General features: G+C 34.2%; 1 protein-coding gene across 5 annotated transcripts in view; it reads left to right on the top strand.

The window, feature by feature from the left end:
- Nucleotides 1–20060, top strand: part of tst (superkiller complex helicase subunit twister) — a 59098-nt gene that overhangs the window by 32291 nt on the left and 6747 nt on the right. For 4 of the 5 annotated variants that reach the window (XM_076490675.1, XM_076490674.1, XM_076490676.1 and 1 more), the window contains exons 12-20: nt 660–766; nt 1221–1367; nt 3034–3130; nt 3710–3922; nt 13877–13987; nt 14720–14950; nt 17393–17668; nt 18008–18450; nt 19500–19710. In XM_076490675.1, coding sequence (XP_076346790.1) covers nt 660–766; nt 1221–1367; nt 3034–3130; nt 3710–3922; nt 13877–13987; nt 14720–14950; nt 17393–17668; nt 18008–18450; nt 19500–19710 — 1836 coding nt within the window. The remainder of the gene's footprint in view (nt 1–659; nt 767–1220; nt 1368–3033; nt 3131–3709; nt 3923–13876; nt 13988–14719; nt 14951–17392; nt 17669–18007; nt 18451–19499; nt 19711–20060) is intronic. The other variant, XM_076490678.1, reaches the window with a different exon arrangement.

The raw sequence follows: 20060 nt of genomic DNA on the forward strand, positions 1-20060 counted from the left end.
TTCTGTTTATTCTGTTTTATTTCTCATGTTTTCTTGACCATTTGGTTTTGTAGATTACAGATGTAAATCAAACAGTACTGAAAACTAAGATCATATCAACATGATGAGATCAGTGGTATGGACAATCATCAATTGGAGGTGTACATACCTGAAAAATATGGAAATTGGCCTCATACCTTTATGTTACCCTCTCTTTCTCCTGTTTACTTGTTAATGAGCACTTAAAAATATGATAGGTTAAAACTGAGTGAGAAAATATTTATACTAGAGAAGTACAAAGAATAGAACTAAACAATATCTTATAACTACCTCCTAATGGTTAGCTATCCTGGGTTGTATATTCATAACATTGAAATATCTTCCTACTAATGGGTTCTCCTGAGTGTTGCAACTCCAAACACTAGAGTATGTTCCTATTGATAAATTTTCTTGAGTACTGTATCCCCAAATACTGAACTATCTTCCTACTGATAAGTTCTCCTGGGTTGAGTAAACACCAGTTGATGATTAGCAGATAAAAATTTTGAAAGACCCAGCTGGTACTAAAAACATTAATTTATTCAACAATTTAGAATTCCTTCCTATATCCCTACACTGTTAGTTGTGTTTGAGTTATTAAAAATAACAGTTTCTAGTTTTCCTTTCAAACTATTTTGTAGCGAGGAGTTGTGTGGGAGGAAGTTCTGATCATGTTACCTGATCATGTTGAGTTGATTCTTCTAAGTGCCACTGTACCTAATACAATGGAGTTTGCAGACTGGATTGGGTGAGTTTTTAATCATACACTGAATTAATGCTAATAAGGTACACTCAAGCTCATTTTGCAAAAAGTAATTAAGTTTGTTATAATGAAATCTTATAGAGTTCAAATAAACCAAAGATTAGTTTGAATATTATTTTGTGACTTGCACCATCTATTAATATTCTCTTTTAATGTTTTAACCATAAAATGATGCATTAATGAAACAAGTATCACTTTTATTTCCCCATTAAAATTTCATTTCTTAAGGATTGGCTTCAGATATGTTCAAAAATTCATATTCATAAATTGCATGTTTTTAGAATTTCTAGAATGATAGCTAAAAAATACTTTTTGAATCCCATAAATATTAGGTACTTATATATAACTCACTGAAAATGCTGTGAAGTCTGTCAGTGACACACTTACTTGATGAGAAACCAGTATTTATTAAATAGAAATGATATTCTTTTAACTATAGGCGTACCAAAAAAAAGAAAATTTATGTTATCAGCACACTTAAGAGGCCAGTGCCTTTGGAACACTATCTTTACACTGGAAGTGGAGGAAAAACACGTGATGAAAAATTCTTGATTGTTGATGAAAACAATAAATTTTCAACGAAGGGGTAAGTGTAATTATTAATAACAATGAAATAGGCAGTGATTTTTTTTTCCCCCAAAGGTATTTTTGAAACATGAGGTGAAAGTTTAGGCTCCATTATGTGTACTATTAAAACATAAACTTATAATTTCATTGTTTTAAAAAATCAAAAAATTTGATTAATTCTTTTTTCTTTATAAAGCATAGCAGTAAGAATAAGTGTCACGGAAATCCTGTCAAATTGCAATATCAAGATTAAAGATTTCATTGTAATTATGCTTTCTTAAAGAAAATATTCTGGACATATACACTTCAAAAATATTTTAGATATAATTTTCATAATATCACTGTCATACTGAACCTAGCCTGGCATGGCCAGGTGATTAGGGTACTCAACATGTAATTTAAGGGTCACAGGTTTGATTCTCCATCTCACCAAACATGCTTGCCCTTTCAGCCATGGGGGTACATAATGTAATGGTCAATCCCACTATTCATTGATAACAGAGTAGCCCAAGAGTTGGTGGTGGGTGGTGAAGACTAGCTGCCTTCCCTCTAGTCTTACACTACTAAATTAGGGATGGCTAGCACAGATAACCCTCATGTAGCTTTGCAGGAAATTAAAACACAAACAAACAATATTAAACTTAATTTTAAACACAAATTAACCAATCATATATTTGTTTTTGCCTTTAGTTTCATCTTAAACCATTATTTATATCAAACTTAAATTAAACATTCTGCAAAAGTTCTTAGATAGGTCATAGTTAGGAAACATTTTTGTGTATGTCTGTTTTCCTCATCCTTTCCATTTAAATGTGTATATATACATTAATGAACCAGACAACTTCCTTTATCAAAATGAAGAGAACTTGTTTTTAGTGATACTATTTAGATGTATTAGAACATCTAACTAATGAATTAGCACAGTTAGTAATTGTAGAAAAAAAGGAACTGGGTAAGCAGAACTGTTTTTCACAGTAATTTATGTGTGCTGTAATAATCATGTAAATGAATAACTTCAGCTCAAATCATAAAATCAGTATTTATAACATTTACTCATCTCTGAAAAAAAGTGGTATCTAAAAGAAGGCATAGTTGGAATGACTTTTTTAAGCTGCTGTTAGAACATTAATATTAGGCTTGTTATACTTGTGGCTTTATAAAGTGTTCCAACAACTAACTAGCTGGCCAAGTAAACTATGGATTGAGCAGAATGTTAATGACAGTGAATATGGTAAACATTGTGTTGTTAAAATACACTTACTATTTCTCTTCTCTCATTCTAGAAAATCTCTCAAGGATTAGATATAGAATGCAGTGTTAGAATATATAATAGCCATAATGTTAATTTGCTAATGTCTGTCCAAATCTGTTGATTCCAAACAATTTATGCTCACAGCACATAGGAAAATAATTTTAGCTTCATGGCACACTCAGCTGACCCCACACCTGAAAAGAGGACAGTTTTTCTAATTTGTACTGTGGTTAGCCTTTTTCCAATTGGAATAACTTGACATTTAAGAAGGTGCTTTGACTGAAATACAAACTTATTGTTATTTATTTAAAATCTAATCTAACAACTGTAAACACACTACTTCTTAGGAGGTGGTTTGATGTGTCAGTGATTTATTTCTTACTCACCTTTTCCATTATAAAGGTAGTAGAAATCATATTAAAAACATTTTCAGGTACCAAGCAGCTGTCAATGCCAAAAATGAGAGAGCCAGTAAATTCCAACAAACCAGAGGTCCAAAGGGACCAAGACAGAATGTCATGCCTCAACAGGTTGTTTTATTTTGTTTTGTTTTTGTGGAATCTAAAACTGTGTGAACAATAAAGTTCAATAACTTTGAGTGAAAAAGAGTTTTTAAGTACAGCAAACTTCTAAAATGTTCATCAAAAATAGTTCATAATTACACAATGTTTACTTTGCCATGTTGTGCAGTAGCATTTTCAGTTTACCTCTCAAACAAGGTAACTTACTGCAGTCTTAGGAACTTTTGAACGAAGGAAAGGTTACCATTTTGAAATATTTGGCTGCTTTTATGCTCAATAACTGTAAATGCACTACTGAACTTCTTTTACTCAAACAGCAGATATCTGATGTTATTAATTATTATTAGTAAGTGGACATAATTCTTCTCATAATCAAAGATCACAAAATCTTGTTGAAATATTCTATATTTCTTGCTGCAGTAGGCTTATAATAAAGTTTTGTTTTTTTAATTACTATTCAAACCATTTCCAAACACTTGAAAGTTAATACTTTGAGGTGGATCATGGTTATCATTAAAAAATAAATAAAAACTGTACATTTTTAGAAAAAGTTAATATTTAAATCCAAATACAATTTTTTACTGATAGGAGAAGAACACATACATTGCTTTAATACATCATCTTACTAAATTGGAGAAGCTTCCAGTTGTGTGCTTCACCTTGTCACGTAATCGTTGTGACAATAATGCATTCCTGCTGTCTAGTGTTGACCTAACCACTGCTCGAGAGAAGGGGGAAATACACTCATTTGTTGATGTTTGTATAAAGCGATTAAAAGAAGCAGATCGATGCTTACCTCAGGTAAGAAATATTTAAATTTATTAAATATCTACATGTGATTTTTAAGATAACTCATCTTCACAGAAATGCTATTTCCATTTTGCACCTGCCTATGAGATTTGCATACCAATAACCATAACCTAATTCCCAGTAAATTTATGTAATTAACATAAACTTTGCTGTATGGTAGCTTCCACCAGTAGGAGGACAACACAACCTTTATATGCAGTACCAACAACCCGTTGTACTTATACTCGAGACAACATACCTTTTCCTCACTATTGCATTGAGTAGGCATGTTCAAATTTCTTGTCTCAGCTCAACTGGATGATATTTGCATTTACTAATACAACTTTTGTTTGTGTTTTCTTTAGCTTTTGTTTCAAGAGCTTTAATTCTTTCATGTATTTTCAAGTGACAGTGATTTTTTAATTGTCCTTTTAAGCTGACGTTCTTTCTCCTCAGTTGTGAATTACTACTTGAGCAGTGATTTTAACCTGATTTGTTTTGAGTAAAGTCTTTCTGATCTAGAAACATCCTCAAGCTTCCAAACTCTTTCAGAATATGCTTTCCCAATTATGTTCTTTTCAGTGATGTCGAGAAAACCCACTTGTAGAGAAATATATATGTAAAAACGGCTCGTTTTGGTTGAGAAAATATTTTACGTAGAGGAGCGAACAACGTTTCGACCATTTTCGGTCATCGTCAACCAGTTGTGAACCTGACGATGACCGAAGAAGGTCGAAACGTTGTTCACTCCTCTACGTAAAATATTTTCTCAACCCAAACGAGCCGTTTTTACATATATATTTCTCTTCAGAAAACATTTCCCTGAAATATGATGCAAGACTGATAGACTTAATATTGCTTGAGCAATTTTTATGATCTCCTTTTAAAAGTCAAGTAGCATTAGTCAACTTTCAACTATTTAAAAGTCTATCTTGTGGAAGAGAAAAATGGGGATCTGATCATGAACAAGTAGAAATGACTCTCTTCTTATATATTAACAAGTGCATATACTATATTTTCTTTTTTTGTTCATTTTATGACAAAGATTTTGTTTGTTTTGTTAAATTTGTTCAGACTCATTAGTTCACATACACTGACAAACTTCAGTCAAGTTATCAAACACAAACTACTTCCTGTATTTTCAGATTGAGTCTTCCATTACTAGTGGATCTAATTATCTGATAATTGTATGGAAGTCAATTAATCTGGAAAATACCACAAGAACATGGGAAAGATAAATCTTTAGTACCATGAAAACAGAACTTATTGTGAAATATTTTGTCTTACTAACATGCATATTGGCCTCTCCTTGATTTTCTTTTGTTAAAAAGAGTTTAAAAGAATGCTTCTCACTGAAAGACCTGCATTTCTGAGCATATATTTATATAAACTCATAATTGAGAGAGAAAGAGTTTGCTGGTGGGATGAGACAGTGGCAGAAAAGAAATTTCTAGTTTGGGAGAAGTTCTCCTCAGGACATAGAACTTTTACTCACGTTGTGAAGATCTATGGCATTGGCCAGCCTGTAACTGCTGACTTAAGAAGGTTTGTTTATATCTGAAGCACTTGGACCACTTGATCAGACAGTACTCTCAAGGATCAATTTCATCAGAAGGAAAGCAAAGAATACTGAAAGCCATCAAAATGAAAAGGTACCTTGCGAGTTTTAGATGGCATAAGGAGCTTTCTACCAAACTTTTAGGCTGTCACCAGTTAGTTATTGAAGCTACTTCATTATGTAGCTACAATAATAATAAAAACTAGATATTTGAGTAGATGTGAATTTGAAACTTTGAAAAATATCTTAATAACAAGCAGGACCATATCATTACAAAGCTGAACAAAGGTAATAAGCATTATTATATTAAAAATCTCTTAAAATTTTGCAAGAAAACAATTTGGAATTTTGTACACTGATTTTACAATAACATGTGACTTCAAGCTAAAAACTATTGCTTCTTATGAGACTAAAAATTGAAAAACAAGATTGATTGGTGAAACCTATTGTATCAAAGATTGGCACATACACACACACACACACACAAGATCAAGGTTTAATCAATTTCCATAATCAATTCAGAACTGACTCATGAATTATTTTACAAGATTTCTGATAAGATAATATCTACTGCAAGTGAGTAGTCAGGTGCACCAGCATCCAACAGAAAATACAGGTTAAGGACTGTTCAGTGAATAATTAATTATACACAGACAGTAAAGATTTGTCTGTCTGTTTGTCAAATATCATGCAACACTGCTTGAGGATTATCCATGCTTGCTGTACTTAAATTTTGAAGTGATAGACTAGATTTAAAAGTCAAGCATGTTCTGTGATGGAGTTCAAACATGTATATTATGAGTTGACTGCCCAAACCAATAAACCTTACCAGGCCTAACATTAAAGAATAACATTTAAACATAAAATTCTTTATTTCACAAACACAGGGCTTCTTCTTCTGTGTCATCTCATGCTTGGAGTTAAAGACAAGAAAACAGTGTCTAAATCAAGGAAGAGAACCAGAACTATGGAACTACCCAATGCAAGTGCTGTGGCAAAACAAAGTCATGTACCCCACAAGTTCAAAGATTACATGTATGTTTTAACCAATAGTCTACATCAAATTTTAAGCTCAGTCAGTTGTACAGGCTTTTTTATTACCTGCTTCAATAAGTTACTTTCCATGAAGTCAGGACAGAAAATTACATACACCCTAGCTTGAGTCAAAGGTTGCAGTATGTAGCCTTTAATTGTTCATAAGGGTTAACACATGTTTATAACATTGAGACATGAAGCAATGAGTGTCATAACTACGTCCAAAAGCTGCATGGAAATTGAGAAATTTTTAACATGAATAAAGAGATATTTCATAATAGTTATGGAAGGGTGAATTTCATTACAATTTCAGTCTTAACACAAATATTTGCAATCAGCTGTTATCTTCTGAAACCAGAGAAACAGTTTCAGTTTATTGGAATTATTTATGAATAAACTGATGACATAAGTACAAATCACCAATAGTGCCAATAATTTCTAGCCATTGTTGGTATATCACAGTAACATTAGCCAAAATAATGCCCAATAGCATCTAAACTGCTAAAATATTACAGGTTCATTGTAAATACTTTCATAGTTTTCAAGCAGGTCAAACATATAAACATATTTTAAGCTTTTATAAATCAAAAACATAGAAATATTAAGTTTATGGCTAAAAATAAAAGTAAGATATCTTTCTCAAATACTATGTAATAACAGTTTTATTCTAAACAATTTTAGAAGAAATATGATAATCTCATAACAAATGGGGTATATAAAACTCATCTCTGAAAACATGCTGACTAATGAAATTGAATTTGCAAACAATAAACTACAACTAGATATAATATCTGCATTTTTAATCTGTTGCCCCTCGGTGTGGATTTCAGTACATGGTAAGGGGACCTGTCACAGAAGGTTGAGTTCTTTCAGTTTACCTCCTCTGGGATTTAAACATCCACCCAAGTGTTTGTTGTGCGTGGTAACCCGTGAAGGGGAGGAGAGTGTCCTGGTGGTTGAGGGGTTCAACCCAAACATGCCACTTTGACTTTGAATTCCTGTAGATGGGCAGCCGTGGGGTGACACCCTTGGGTCAGTCAGCTGGTCCACTTGGACTAGGGTCAACAAAGTACCAGTGTTGGATGTTCTCAACAGGTGTTGTGGGCATTGTAAATGATGCTGGTATTTGGGTACAGTGTTCACAAAACCCTGACGTTGCTGCAGTGTCCTTGTTTGGCATTGTAGTGCATTTCCTTGTAGGGTTCCATTGTGGGTGGGGTCAGTGGGCACTGAAATATTCCTTTTTTTATTATGGATCCTCTAAATAAAATCTTCAATAAAATAGTGAAAAAACAGTCCATAGGTAAAAGACCCCATCTTGAAAATTCTGAGCAGCAATCTTCAGCATCTGCAACACCTGTTGTCCCTCATTTTCTTACACTACATTCTCTTACAGACAAATCTTTAGGGCAAATGTCTCCCTTTTTCATTCAAAAGGGACTAGAGGGACTTGCTGGCTCTCCAAAGTCAGTAAAAAAGCTTCATCCACTTCTCAACACAATGAACTCCTCTTGCATTCAAAGATGATTGAGGATATACCTATTAAGGTTACACCTCATGCTACTTTGAATTCCTCATAAGGAAGTATTGTTGAGAGAGATTTTAAGAACATCCTTGAGTTAGAGATTCTTGCTGGTTTCTTCACCCAAGGTGTTTCTGCAGTGAGGCATATCTCCACTTGCAAAGATGGAATTACGATGCCAACCAATGTTCTCATTCTGACATTTATATCACCGCGTCCACCTGCCATCATCAAGGCAGGTTATCTTAATTGCAGAGTACGACCATATGTTCCAAACCCTCTCCGATGTTTACAGTGTCAACGGTTCGGTCACTCAAAGTCATGTGGTTCCTTGACGTGTGTTCGTTTCAGTGGTGAGGACCATGATGCCTATGAGCATTAAACATACCCTCATTGCATCATTTACAGTAGCTCTCACCCATCCTACTTTCATTCTTGCTCTAAATGATTGGAAGAAAAAGAGGTGCAGCATTTGAAAACAACTCAAAACATTACTTACCCTGAGGCTCAAAAGTTGCTGTCCACCACTTCATCTCAGAAGTATGCTACTGCACTTCATTCCACTACTACAGTAGGAGTGCAGATGAATCTCTCTGTGCCTCTCAAACCAAATGAAAGGTCTTTTGACCTCCATGGTTAAAAAAGTTGATGAATCAACTTCAACTCCCATCTCTGTTCCTAACATAATTCCAGCAATCCCAAGATCAACTTCCTTTGGTTCAGGGTACAGGCATTTCCTCAGGTACATCATCTTCTCCAACCCAAAGATGGAAAACGATCATTTGTCTATGTCCTCAGTTGGAATCCTCTTCCAACAGCAAAGACCTGCCCAATTGCCCCAAGGCAAGATCCATGGAGGTTGATAGACCACCCTTGAATAAAGACTGAAGAAAAAGACATGGTTGTAAATAGAAGGGTTCTCCACCCAATTCGCTTACACATAAATAAAAATGGCCACCTTGATACAATGGAACTGTCGAGGTTTATGTTCTAATCTGGATGACATCAAAACACATTGCTTCCTACCATCCTGTATGACTTTCCTCACAGGAAATATTTCTGATAGCAGCTGATACAGGAACCTTTCGGTGGTTTTCTTTGTACAGAAATGACAGACTGTGAGATAGAGGGGTGGCACTGTTTGTTGATCAGCATGTACCCACCGTCTTTGTCTCTCAACACACCCTTGGAGGCTGTAGCCACCTGTGTTTCCTTGAGTCGTACCATCACTGTTTGTTCTCTTTACTTGTCATCTGGAGAAACCTATAATCAATCAGACCTTGATGCTCTCATTGAACAGTTGCTGTCTCCCTTTGTAATCTTGGGGGGACTTTAATGGGCATCATCCCCTCTGGGAAAGTGCTGATATTAATAGGAGGGCTCACTCCATAGAGAGTATGCTCTCTAATCACAAACTCTCTCTTTTCAATAGCAATTCTTCTACTTATTTTCATATATCAAGTCAGTCATTTACTGCTATTGATCTTTCAATTTGTTCTCTTTCACTATTCCCCATTTTCATGGAGAGTTGACAATAATCCACAAGGCAGTGGTCATTTTCCTTTAATTTTGAGAGAGACTGGCTGTGGTTGATGACTCCTGACCTGTGTGGCCCAGTAGAAGCTGGATTAAGCAAACTGGACCTCTTTGACTGCTCTCGCAGAACTTGATCCTGCCATCATCTGTGAGCCATCAATACACGACTGTGTGGCAGCAGTAACTGAATGTATTATACAAGTAGCTGTTCAATGTATTCCAAAAACCTTGACACATTTTCCACTATATCCATGTCCGTGGTGGAATCTTGCCTGCCACATGGCATGGAAGGCTCAAAAATGGGCCTGGGATACTTTTCACTTTTGCACCTCATTGCTTTCCAGTAGGCCCATGCACATGTACAGTTGGTAAGATGTCAAAGTCAGAAGAAATCCTGAATTAAGTTCACAACTAGCATATTCTCTACCACCAGTTCCAAAGTCATATGGGACAAGATTCAAAAGGTCAGTGAGCAATATAATTCTGTCCCTCTCTTGATGGCCAGGAAGTAGCTGATACCTGGAGAAAAACCAGTACTCTGGGTGAAAGCTTTTGCCAGGTATCTAGCACTTCTGCTTTTTCCTCCACTTTCTTAACTATCAAGATACGGGCAGAGTAATCACCTCTATCTTTTCGAGCTTATTGTCTTTATGAGTATAATTGTCCCTTTACACTGATGGAACTCAAAGTGGCCCTTCATAAGTCTGGCAGTACATCAGTTGGATCTGATGATGTACACTAAGAAATGCTGCACCATCTATCTCCTGTTTCTCTTGCTATTCTTCTGATTGTTTTAACTGGATCTGGCAGGAGAATGTTTTCCTAATGCCTGACACCAGGCTATTGTCCTTTCTCTAAGCCTGGGAAGGATCCCAAACTTCCTTCAAACTACCATCCAGTTGCTTTGATGAGCTGTCTTTGTAAGACCTTAGAGAGGATGGTTAATGCTCGTTTTGTTTGGTTCTTCAAATCAAACAACCTCCTCTCACCCCCCCCCCCTCCAGTGTGGGTTCCAACAACAGAGCTTCACCCTGGACCACCTGATTTGACTTGAAACTTCAATCAGAGAAGCCTTTCTCAAATAACAATATCTTGTATCAATATTCTTTTACATCGAGAAGGCTTATGATACGACATAGAAGTATGGCATTTTGAGAGACCTCCATGTACATGGGTTACCAGACCATATGCCTATTTTATTACAAATTTTTTAATAAACAGGAAATTCCAAGTTCATGTGGGTTTGAAACTTTCCTGTTCTTTTCTACAGGAACTTGGACTCCCTCAGGACTGTGTTTTGAGTGTCACACTTTTCAGCATAAATATTAATGCCATCACTGAACAACTACCTCTTACTGTTGTAAATGGGATCTATGTCAATGACTTTCATATCTCATGTCAATCGTCAAACATGAGGTATATTGAGTGGCAGCTACAGACTGCCCTTAATCATTTATTGAAGTGGACCACAGCAAATGTCTTTAATGTCTCTCTTTCTAAAACCGTTTGCATGCACTTTTCCCACCAACATGATATTCACCCTGATCCTGAACTCTATTGGTGACGTTGTGCTGCCTGTGGTCCCTGAGAGAAAGTTCTTTGGGCTTATCTTTGACTGTAAGCTGACCGTTATACTACACATCAAGTAGCTATGAGTCAAATGTACAAGAGCACTGAACATCCTCCATATCTTCTTTTCTACCACTTGGGGAGTGGATCAATGATTTATGCCAAAGATATATCATGCTCTTATTCCATCAAAACTTGACTATGGATCACTGGTCCATGGCTCTGCTAGGACCTTGACCTTAAAGATGTTGAACCCCATTCATCATGAAGAACTTTGACTCTGCACTGGTGCTTTTCACACTTCCCCAGTTCAGATCTTATACATAGTCTCATGAATCTTCTTTACACCTCCACTGTTTGCAACTATCTTTACTATATTCTTCAAAACTTCCTTCCTTACCAAAGCATCCCACCTGTGTTTTCCTTCCTTGGTGGGCCATAATTTTTCAGAACAGACAATCTGCCATTGCTTCTTTTGCCTTCGTATCCAGGCACAGTTGGATGAATTCGGTCTGTCCTTGGATAACATTGCTGTATCCACTGGTCAGCTCATCCCACCAAGGCTTCTTACAGTCCCCAAATGTGACCTATATTTAAGTCATCTGAGAAAAGCAGACACTCCTGATTGGAATACTGTCTTTTATTTGCTGAACATCTTTTGAACCATCTGTATAAATAGGAATGGAAGGATGATATAAGTAGTGCAGTTTGAGTACTGCTTAGCTTCTATGTGATTCAGGGCAAGAGAAATGGCCTACAGTTCAGCAGTGAACACAGAAGCTGTAGAGGGGATTCTGTGTGTAACCACAGAACCACAACAAACCATGACAGAGACCACACAATGACTATTTATACTAACTCGCTTAGTTCTCTACTGGCCCTGGAATCACTTCATGTTAGTTCACATTCTGTTCTTGCCAATATTCAAAAATGTCTGGCCTATTTCTCTTTAACCTCTCCTTCTATCCAGTTTTTCTGGATACCAAGCCACATTGGTGTTCTCGAGAACAAGCTCGCCAAACCACAGCTAAATCTATCTGCTCTGGCACTATCACTGCTGTGCCTGTTTCATGTATGGACTATGGTCCTGTGTTCAAGTCTCAGCTCCGTGCCAGTTGGCAGTCGACTTGGAGTGAGCAACGTGAAAGCAAGCTTTTCCAAATAACAGCCTGTATTAGACCTTGGCCATCTTGCTTCCATGAGGATCGGAAAGAAGTTGTTCTAACTAGACTACACATTGGTCACAATTTTTTTATTGTTTTCTTTTATCTGGGACTGATGCACCAATGTGTTGTCTGTGTAACACTCAGGTCACAATAAGCCACATTTTACTGTCTTGCCATCGTTATGACTTTCAACAATGGCACCATTTTAAACATGTTCTGTCCCAAGGTTTATCCATGATTTTGGACAGTGTTATTGGTGATGGTTACACTGTCCACTTTGGAAATGTTTTTAGTGTTTTAAAGGCCATTAATCTTCTTAATACTATTTATGTTTTTTAATTTGCACGTTAGACATTTTTTAATGTGATTCCTTTTAAGAATCAAAGTCCATCTAGTTTGATTTGAAATTAGAAAATGGCAGTAACGTCAAATAACTCAAAACCGAGACTGGAATTGGCCAACTTCAGGTGACTAACGCTGCTGTTTGAACTACCCATTAGTCATCCTGGGGAGTTATAATTAAAATTTTGCTACAAGTCTTTTAAAACTTTTATTACTTTACTTTCTGAAAATGGCAATAATGTCAAATGATTTGGAACCAGGACTGGAAAAGCCAGCTTCAGGTGACTGATGGTGGTTTTTGAATTTATCTAAAAGTCTTTCTAGCAAGTTATGATAATTACAATTATGCTACAGAAAGCCCTTTACAACTTGTATTACTGTAGTTTTTCTCTTACTGCTGTCGACTATATGTAAACACTGGTTTTAATGCTATTTGTTTTTTTTAACTTTGTTTTGTTTTACCTTAATTTCCTTTTATGAATTTTACTAAATTTACTTTAATTTTAACATTTTACTGGATGTTTGGTGCATATAGCCTAGCTGCTTTGTGCCATAAAACACCAAACCAACTAACCATTTCAACTATTGATTGATAAACTCAAGTGCTAGCACTCCCTCAGTAGGCTGTTTCTTGTCAGTGATATCTTTAATAAATTTACTTACACATTCATTTTGAAAGTTCAGTTTACATGGAAATAAGTACCTAATTTTAAAAATAGCTACAACAATACAGTTGCATTGTACATGTATAACTGACTTGAATAAATCACTCACATGTTGTCAGGACATTAATTGAACTTGTGTTTAATACAACTAACACCACTCACTGTAGGTCATCAGTTGAAAGTATGTGGAAGTCCAGTTGCATTAAATTACTTTAAAATTGTAACTACAGCCAGTTACATAACAAGAAAACCTTCCCTATTCACAAACTTCATGACCAATTATAGATGAAAAATTCAGTGTCAAGGTGTTTTTACTTACCTGTCTTACCACATAGAGCAAATTGGACCAACAGGAATGCTATTGGCCCAAAGATTCTTTTGAGTACCAGTAGTGATGTGAAAGGTGGATGTAAAGGGAGAATGTGTCAAATATCAAATAAACTTCATTGGTTTCTCAGTAGGTAAAAAATAAAGTATCAATAGTTCTTAATTATAACAGTACACTTTATTCTTTATATCTTTGAACAAAATTAAAGTTAATTTAAAACCAGTAATTATATGCTCTCTCTTCAGGTGATGCATATGAGAGAACTCCTAAAACATGGCCTTGGTGTCCATCACAGTGGAATTCTGCCAATATTGAAAGAGGTTGTGGAGATGCTGTTTCAAAAAGGGCTGGTCAAGGTAAAAATAACACTGAGGCTTCCAAACATTGTATTTATTTTGTTTTGTGTTACTGTATAAGAAAGTTAATGTTCTTCAAATTTGTTTGTGTAAACACTATTATAAACAAGTTATACACTGTTACAGAGAAAGATGCCTTCGTCACTTATCTAGAAGAATTTGTAATCCTTTGAAGCATCTGGAAAATCAAAGAAATCAGTGTAACTGTGTGAGACATACTAGCACATTAAAACATTTAAAACAATATAATTTGTGAGAAAAATGCCAACAGAAAGATTTGTTCAGAAGAATAATATTAAATATATCCTTATTGTTGTTTTAACACTGATGACAAAGTATGAAAGACATCCGTTAATCAACAAGATTGGAGTTTATTTTTTAGGATCCCTAAATGAAACCTGTATGGTTATATACATTAAAACTTTTAAAACAGTATAATTTATGAAAAAAATGCCAATATAAAGAGATTTCTTCAAAATAATATATAGAACATTTATATTTGCACCATGTAGTTTGTTTGAAAATCAATGGAGAAATTTTGATGATTAGGACTAATTCATGTATTCAGTAGTATCTGTATTTGTTGGGTATTTTCAACCAGAAGTAACAAAAGTTCGTCATTGATGGCTACTGTGGCTATTGCATGTTGCCGTTTTGGTCTTTTAAGGTGTGGTCCATGAAAAAGGGTATGAGATATTAATTGTTTAGGATTATTTTTTTCTATAATTGTAGCTTTTATTTGCTACGGAAACCTTTGCCATGGGGGTTAATATGCCAGCAAGAACAGTAGTATTTGACTCAATTCGAAAGCATGATGGAAAAGCATTTCGTGATCTTCTACCATCAGAATACATCCAGATGGCAGGACGAGCAGGCCGTAGAGGTCTTGATACCACAGGAACTGTGATCATTCTGTGTAAAGGAGATGTTCCAGAAATGTCTGACCTCTATAAAATGATGTTGGTATGTTACAACGTTTCTAGCCTTGTAGTTTTTGAAATTTTTATTTGTAATTAGTATGTGTTTGTCATATCTTATTTTCTTTATTATTCATGTGTGGTAATAACTAGAATTAATTTATATCTGCAACATAATTTATCTAAATTTCAACAAGTAGCTTGTATAAAATTACTAAACCTTTATAATTTATGGGAAACAGAATATTAAAATCAACATAACAGTATAAAACATGTTGGGCAGTTGAATTACATGGCAACGTTGATCAGATGTCGATAATTTGAAAAACTTGTTTGTAAATATTCAAGATAGACACATTCTTTTATTGAAAGAAAAAGGTAGCTGCAACTGAAACACAAGGTTGGTTCACAAAGGTATAAGAGAGAAAATTAAATAAAAGCATTACAAATTTAAGAAACTTGCATTCTCTGGTTTGTTGGAAGATTTATAATGTTATAAAAGATAAAGAAAGCAGGTGAAACAGGAGTTTTAGACATCAAAATGGATATATGTAAAAGGTTGGCAGAAAATATATATATTAACAGTAAAGATTTGTTTAAATACATTAAGGGTAAACAAAATATTGAGACTGAAGTAAAGCCTTTGATGGATGATAAAGAAAGGCTCATAGGTGATAGTTATGAGGTGGCTGGGGTATTAAATTCTGCTTTTTCTTAATTTTTTTTGCTACTGAAAATTTAAGCAATAATCATCAGCATGTACAGTTGATAGAAAATCAAGATCAAACATTAGTTCTGAGCTTGTTAAAAAAAAAAAAATGGGAAGTTTGAAAAATGATAAAGCTCCTGGACCAGGTAATATTTCTCCAAAGGTTTTGAAGGATGTTAAGGATTGGATATGCAAGCTACTTGCTACTATTTTTTGTAAGTACTTAAAATTTGGGCAGTTGCCAGAGGATTAGAAGTTGGTTAATGTTACTCCTCTTTTCAAAGGAGGTGATAAAATTGTCCCAGTAATTATAGACACATTAATCTTACATCAGCTGTAGTAAAAATTTTGGAAAGTCTGTTAAAAGATAGTTTGCAAAGTCATTTAACAAAGTTTAGAATTTTATTGAACAGTTAACATGGTTTCAGTGAAGGAAAATCTTGCTTTAGAAATCTTTTGACATTGTTTGAAAAGATTAGTACTTGATGTATTTTGTTTTCCAAAAGCCTTTGACAAGGCTGTAGTTGATATAGATAAGTTGACTCATTGAAAAGAAAACTGGTTGGATGGAGAAAGAAAAATGAGGGTTTTTATAAATGGATTAGTGTTACATGTAGGGTAATTCAGGGGCTAGTCTTAGGACTTTTGCTCTTATTGGCTTACATCAATGACATAAATGAAGGAATGGTCAATAAATTACTTACATTTTCTGGTTATATTAAGGTCTTGGGTGTTACTGGCTGTGAGGAGGAGAATGCTGCTTTACCAAAGGACTTAGATCATTTAGTGAGTTTGAATAAATGTCAAATGAGTTTTAATGATAACAAATGCATAAATGTTGTCATAATTGGGATAGGAATAACCTTAACAGTTTTTGAAAATGTGAACCTGACGATGACCGAAGATGGTCGAAACGTTGTTCGCTCCTCTACATAAAATATTTTCTCAACCCAAACGAGCCGTTTTTACATATATATTTCTCTACAAGTGGGTTTCCTTGACATAACTGATTATAATTTATATTTACTTCCCAGTTTTTGTGGTGGCTATGAAATAGATAAAATTTATGGAACACATACAGAGATTCCAATTTAAAAGTGAAAATAACAAGTAAAATAGAATTAAAAAAAAAAATTTCATAATTTTGTATATGAAAGCCTTGTGATGTTTATTAATAACCTGCAAAATGTTGTAAACATATATATACATTATCAGAAATCACACTATAATTACTCTCATGGATACCCTCATGGTTACAAGCTGGATGAATTCCACCCAATCCATGATGAAAGGATTAAGGAAAGGCTTGGTAAATGTATGAATGATAAAGGTTGGCTTTTGAGTGTTTTTTAATAGTTTTAGTTTAATGTAGTTAATGACTGCCTAGATGGACCAACAGGTCCCTTGTCTCTAAATACAATGTTATGTTAAAGGCATCATCTTGATGATGAGCACTTGTATCTTTATACAAATGCTCTTAGATTTTAATTTTACTTTATCATAACGTATGTCGTGTAATAATAATAAGTGTTGTTAATATGTAGCAGCTGGTTACTTATGTAAATTATGTGACGAATACTTGAAAAGAAAGTGTGTGCATTTTAGGTACATTGCACTGTTCTTTCACTGACATAACTATAATGGAACCCTTCTTAATAATCTGTTTGTTTACCTGAGTTAATTGTTGAAATATTTTCTGATATTTTGCACCTTGAGCCTTTCTCAAATTTACATGCTAAGAGTTAATTAAGTCGATATTGTTTGGTAATTTCACTTCAGGGAAAACCAACTAAACTGGAGTCTCAGTTTCGAGTCACTTATACAATGATCCTAAATTTACTAAGAGTGGAAAAGCTACGAGTGGAAGACATGATCAAAAAATCATTTGGGGAAATATTTTCGCAAAAAAAACAAGCAAGTCACCAAGTGAAACTGAAGTCTCTCAGTGAGCGGATGGGATGTCTCCCAAAACTTGACTGTGTAACTTGCAATACTGATATTGAACAGTATTATGAATGTCTCCAACAATATGAAATGCTAAAACATGATCTTATGGTAAAATATCTATATATTCTTCCTAAATTTTGTTTATATTTAAATGATTATTAGTGAATTATGAGTTTTTCTGTTTACATGGTTCTTGTATGTCTAAAAATATATTTGTACATAATAATACATGAAGTAGAATTTATTTGATGTTAGTGTTTGTCAATTTATAAAATTGAATCCAAAAAGTTCAGGAAGTGTTTTAAAATCCATTTTGTTTGCAAGATGTAACCTTGATTTAGTACTATAATTCTATAGTTTGTTTTAACTTATTTTATAATTTAAGTAATGTTTTTTTTATTAATCAGTGCTTCGTATCTTTTTTTTTTCCACATTTACCACCTGTAGAGCGTTATCACTTCTCATCCTCAAGGTTTAAAGGTGTTGTCTGTTGGTCGTGTTGTGGTTGTTCACACAGAATATCATCCAAATGTGCTTGCTGTCATTCTTGCAACAAGCTCTGATCCCAAGTCAAGGACTTTCACTGTGTTAGCTTTATCAGAACGATCAGCACAAGAAGAAAATGAAATTCCCTCACTGGAGTCAGCCATTAAACGTCCATCTTCTGTAGCACCATCAAAGTTGAATAGCAATAAAGTTGAAGAGAGAGATGATCTTGAAAATAGTGTGAAACCTTACTCAAGTCATCTTTTCAAACCAGAAGGTCCATCTGGTCAATGTTTATTGGATATTAGGTCCACAGATCTTCAATACATCACTACAAAAACAATAAAGTTAGATCCTAACAAGATCATAATGGATTGCAAGAAAAGACAGCAGCCTCGGTTCAGGTTGTTTCAATTTATTGTGAAAAATTATAAGTACTTCTTTAGGTTTAGTTAATTGGAAGATAATTTAGTATTAAATATATTTTTAAAAATTAATTAAAACTATACAAATTAAGTATTAACAATGAATAAATATTCAATTATGTTATAATAATTTTTATACAGACTTTTGATTTACTAAATATTAATGAAGCAGCTTCAAGAGCTCCTTTGCATCCAAAGACTTATTAAATGTAGGTATGTTTAAAACTTAGCAAAGTATTATGAAAATTTTTACATTTGATTGTTGCTGGTTTTACATCCTATCTCATGCTTGTTTGAGTATTTTTAAACTTATATTAATTCATATTATGTGTTTTGTTTCTGAATTTATTTATCTGCTAAGTACTTCAACTGGTGGCCAAGGGTGTGTTCTTATCTATATAGAGTAACCCTCCTATGGTGGGGATGGGGTACTAAAATGCATCTGGAATATAACCCAGGCATAAGTGAGGCAAATTATTAGGTTTTCATGTCACTGAACCCAAATTTGACTATTTATTTTGTGTTTGTGACTTCCTGAAGATCCTAAGGGTACCATGATTGAAACTGTATTGATCTTCCTGCTTATAAGGTAGCAGAACCAAACTCAGGTACCATGGGTGAGTGTTGTAATAGGTCTTCTTCTTCAGGTATAAAAACTCCTTGGGTTAGGTATAGAAGTAACTGAAGGTAATGGAGGAGCTTCATTAGTGCATTGAAGTTTCTGTGAAGGGAGGGGGGTACCCTTTGAACCCTACGAAAGAATACAGGTATTTTATGCCATTACAGTGAAAGACAAAAACTTTGTTTGTATTGGTGGTTTTTTTTAAAAAGGCATATAGCATTTTTAGACTAATTTTTTTATTCATAACCAATTATGAATCTGCATACAATAATTCAGTGATCTAAGATTAAAACAGATTTAAAGGGATAAATATGTCTATTACATGTATGGAACACACATATTCAGAAATTTATATCTATTGGTGATATGGTTGAAAATATTATTAATTTCTAACTTTTTTTACTAGAAATGATCCACCAGGTCCATCAACATTGTCAGCAACTCAAGAAATAGCAAAGATTCATGTTTCTAACATAGGAGAACTCCCTCGGCTCAATCTTTTGAAAGATCTTAGTCTACGTGATATTGAGCTTGTGGACCAGTTTAAGAAGTTAGAGAAGTTAGAAGGCAACTTGGACCAGTTTTTGTGTCTTAACTGTCCAAACTTTTTTGAACACGTGAGATTACACTTTGATAATATCAGTAATTGTGATTATGTTACTTACCCGAGTATTTAGTATATATGGTTGTAAATATGAAACATTATTTGCTATACTGATAATAGAATATCAGTACATTACATATTAAATTGAAGTTGTCAAGTTTACACAGTTCATACAAAAAATAACTTTAATGTATTTGGAACTTTTAAAAACAAGTTGATGATGATAAGTTAATGTTAATGTTGTAAAAGCTATCAAGACTTATTAGCATTTAAAGAAACTAGAGACATTTTAAATTTGTGTTGTCAACCAAAAGGGAGCATCTTCAGAAATTTCAGAGTTTTGTGAAAAGGCTTGCCATGCCA

The sequence above is a fragment of the Tachypleus tridentatus genome, chromosome 2 (genome assembly GCF_004210375.1).
Source record: "Tachypleus tridentatus isolate NWPU-2018 chromosome 2, ASM421037v1, whole genome shotgun sequence".
In the NCBI taxonomy this organism is placed as follows: domain Eukaryota; kingdom Metazoa; phylum Arthropoda; class Merostomata; order Xiphosura; family Limulidae; genus Tachypleus; species Tachypleus tridentatus.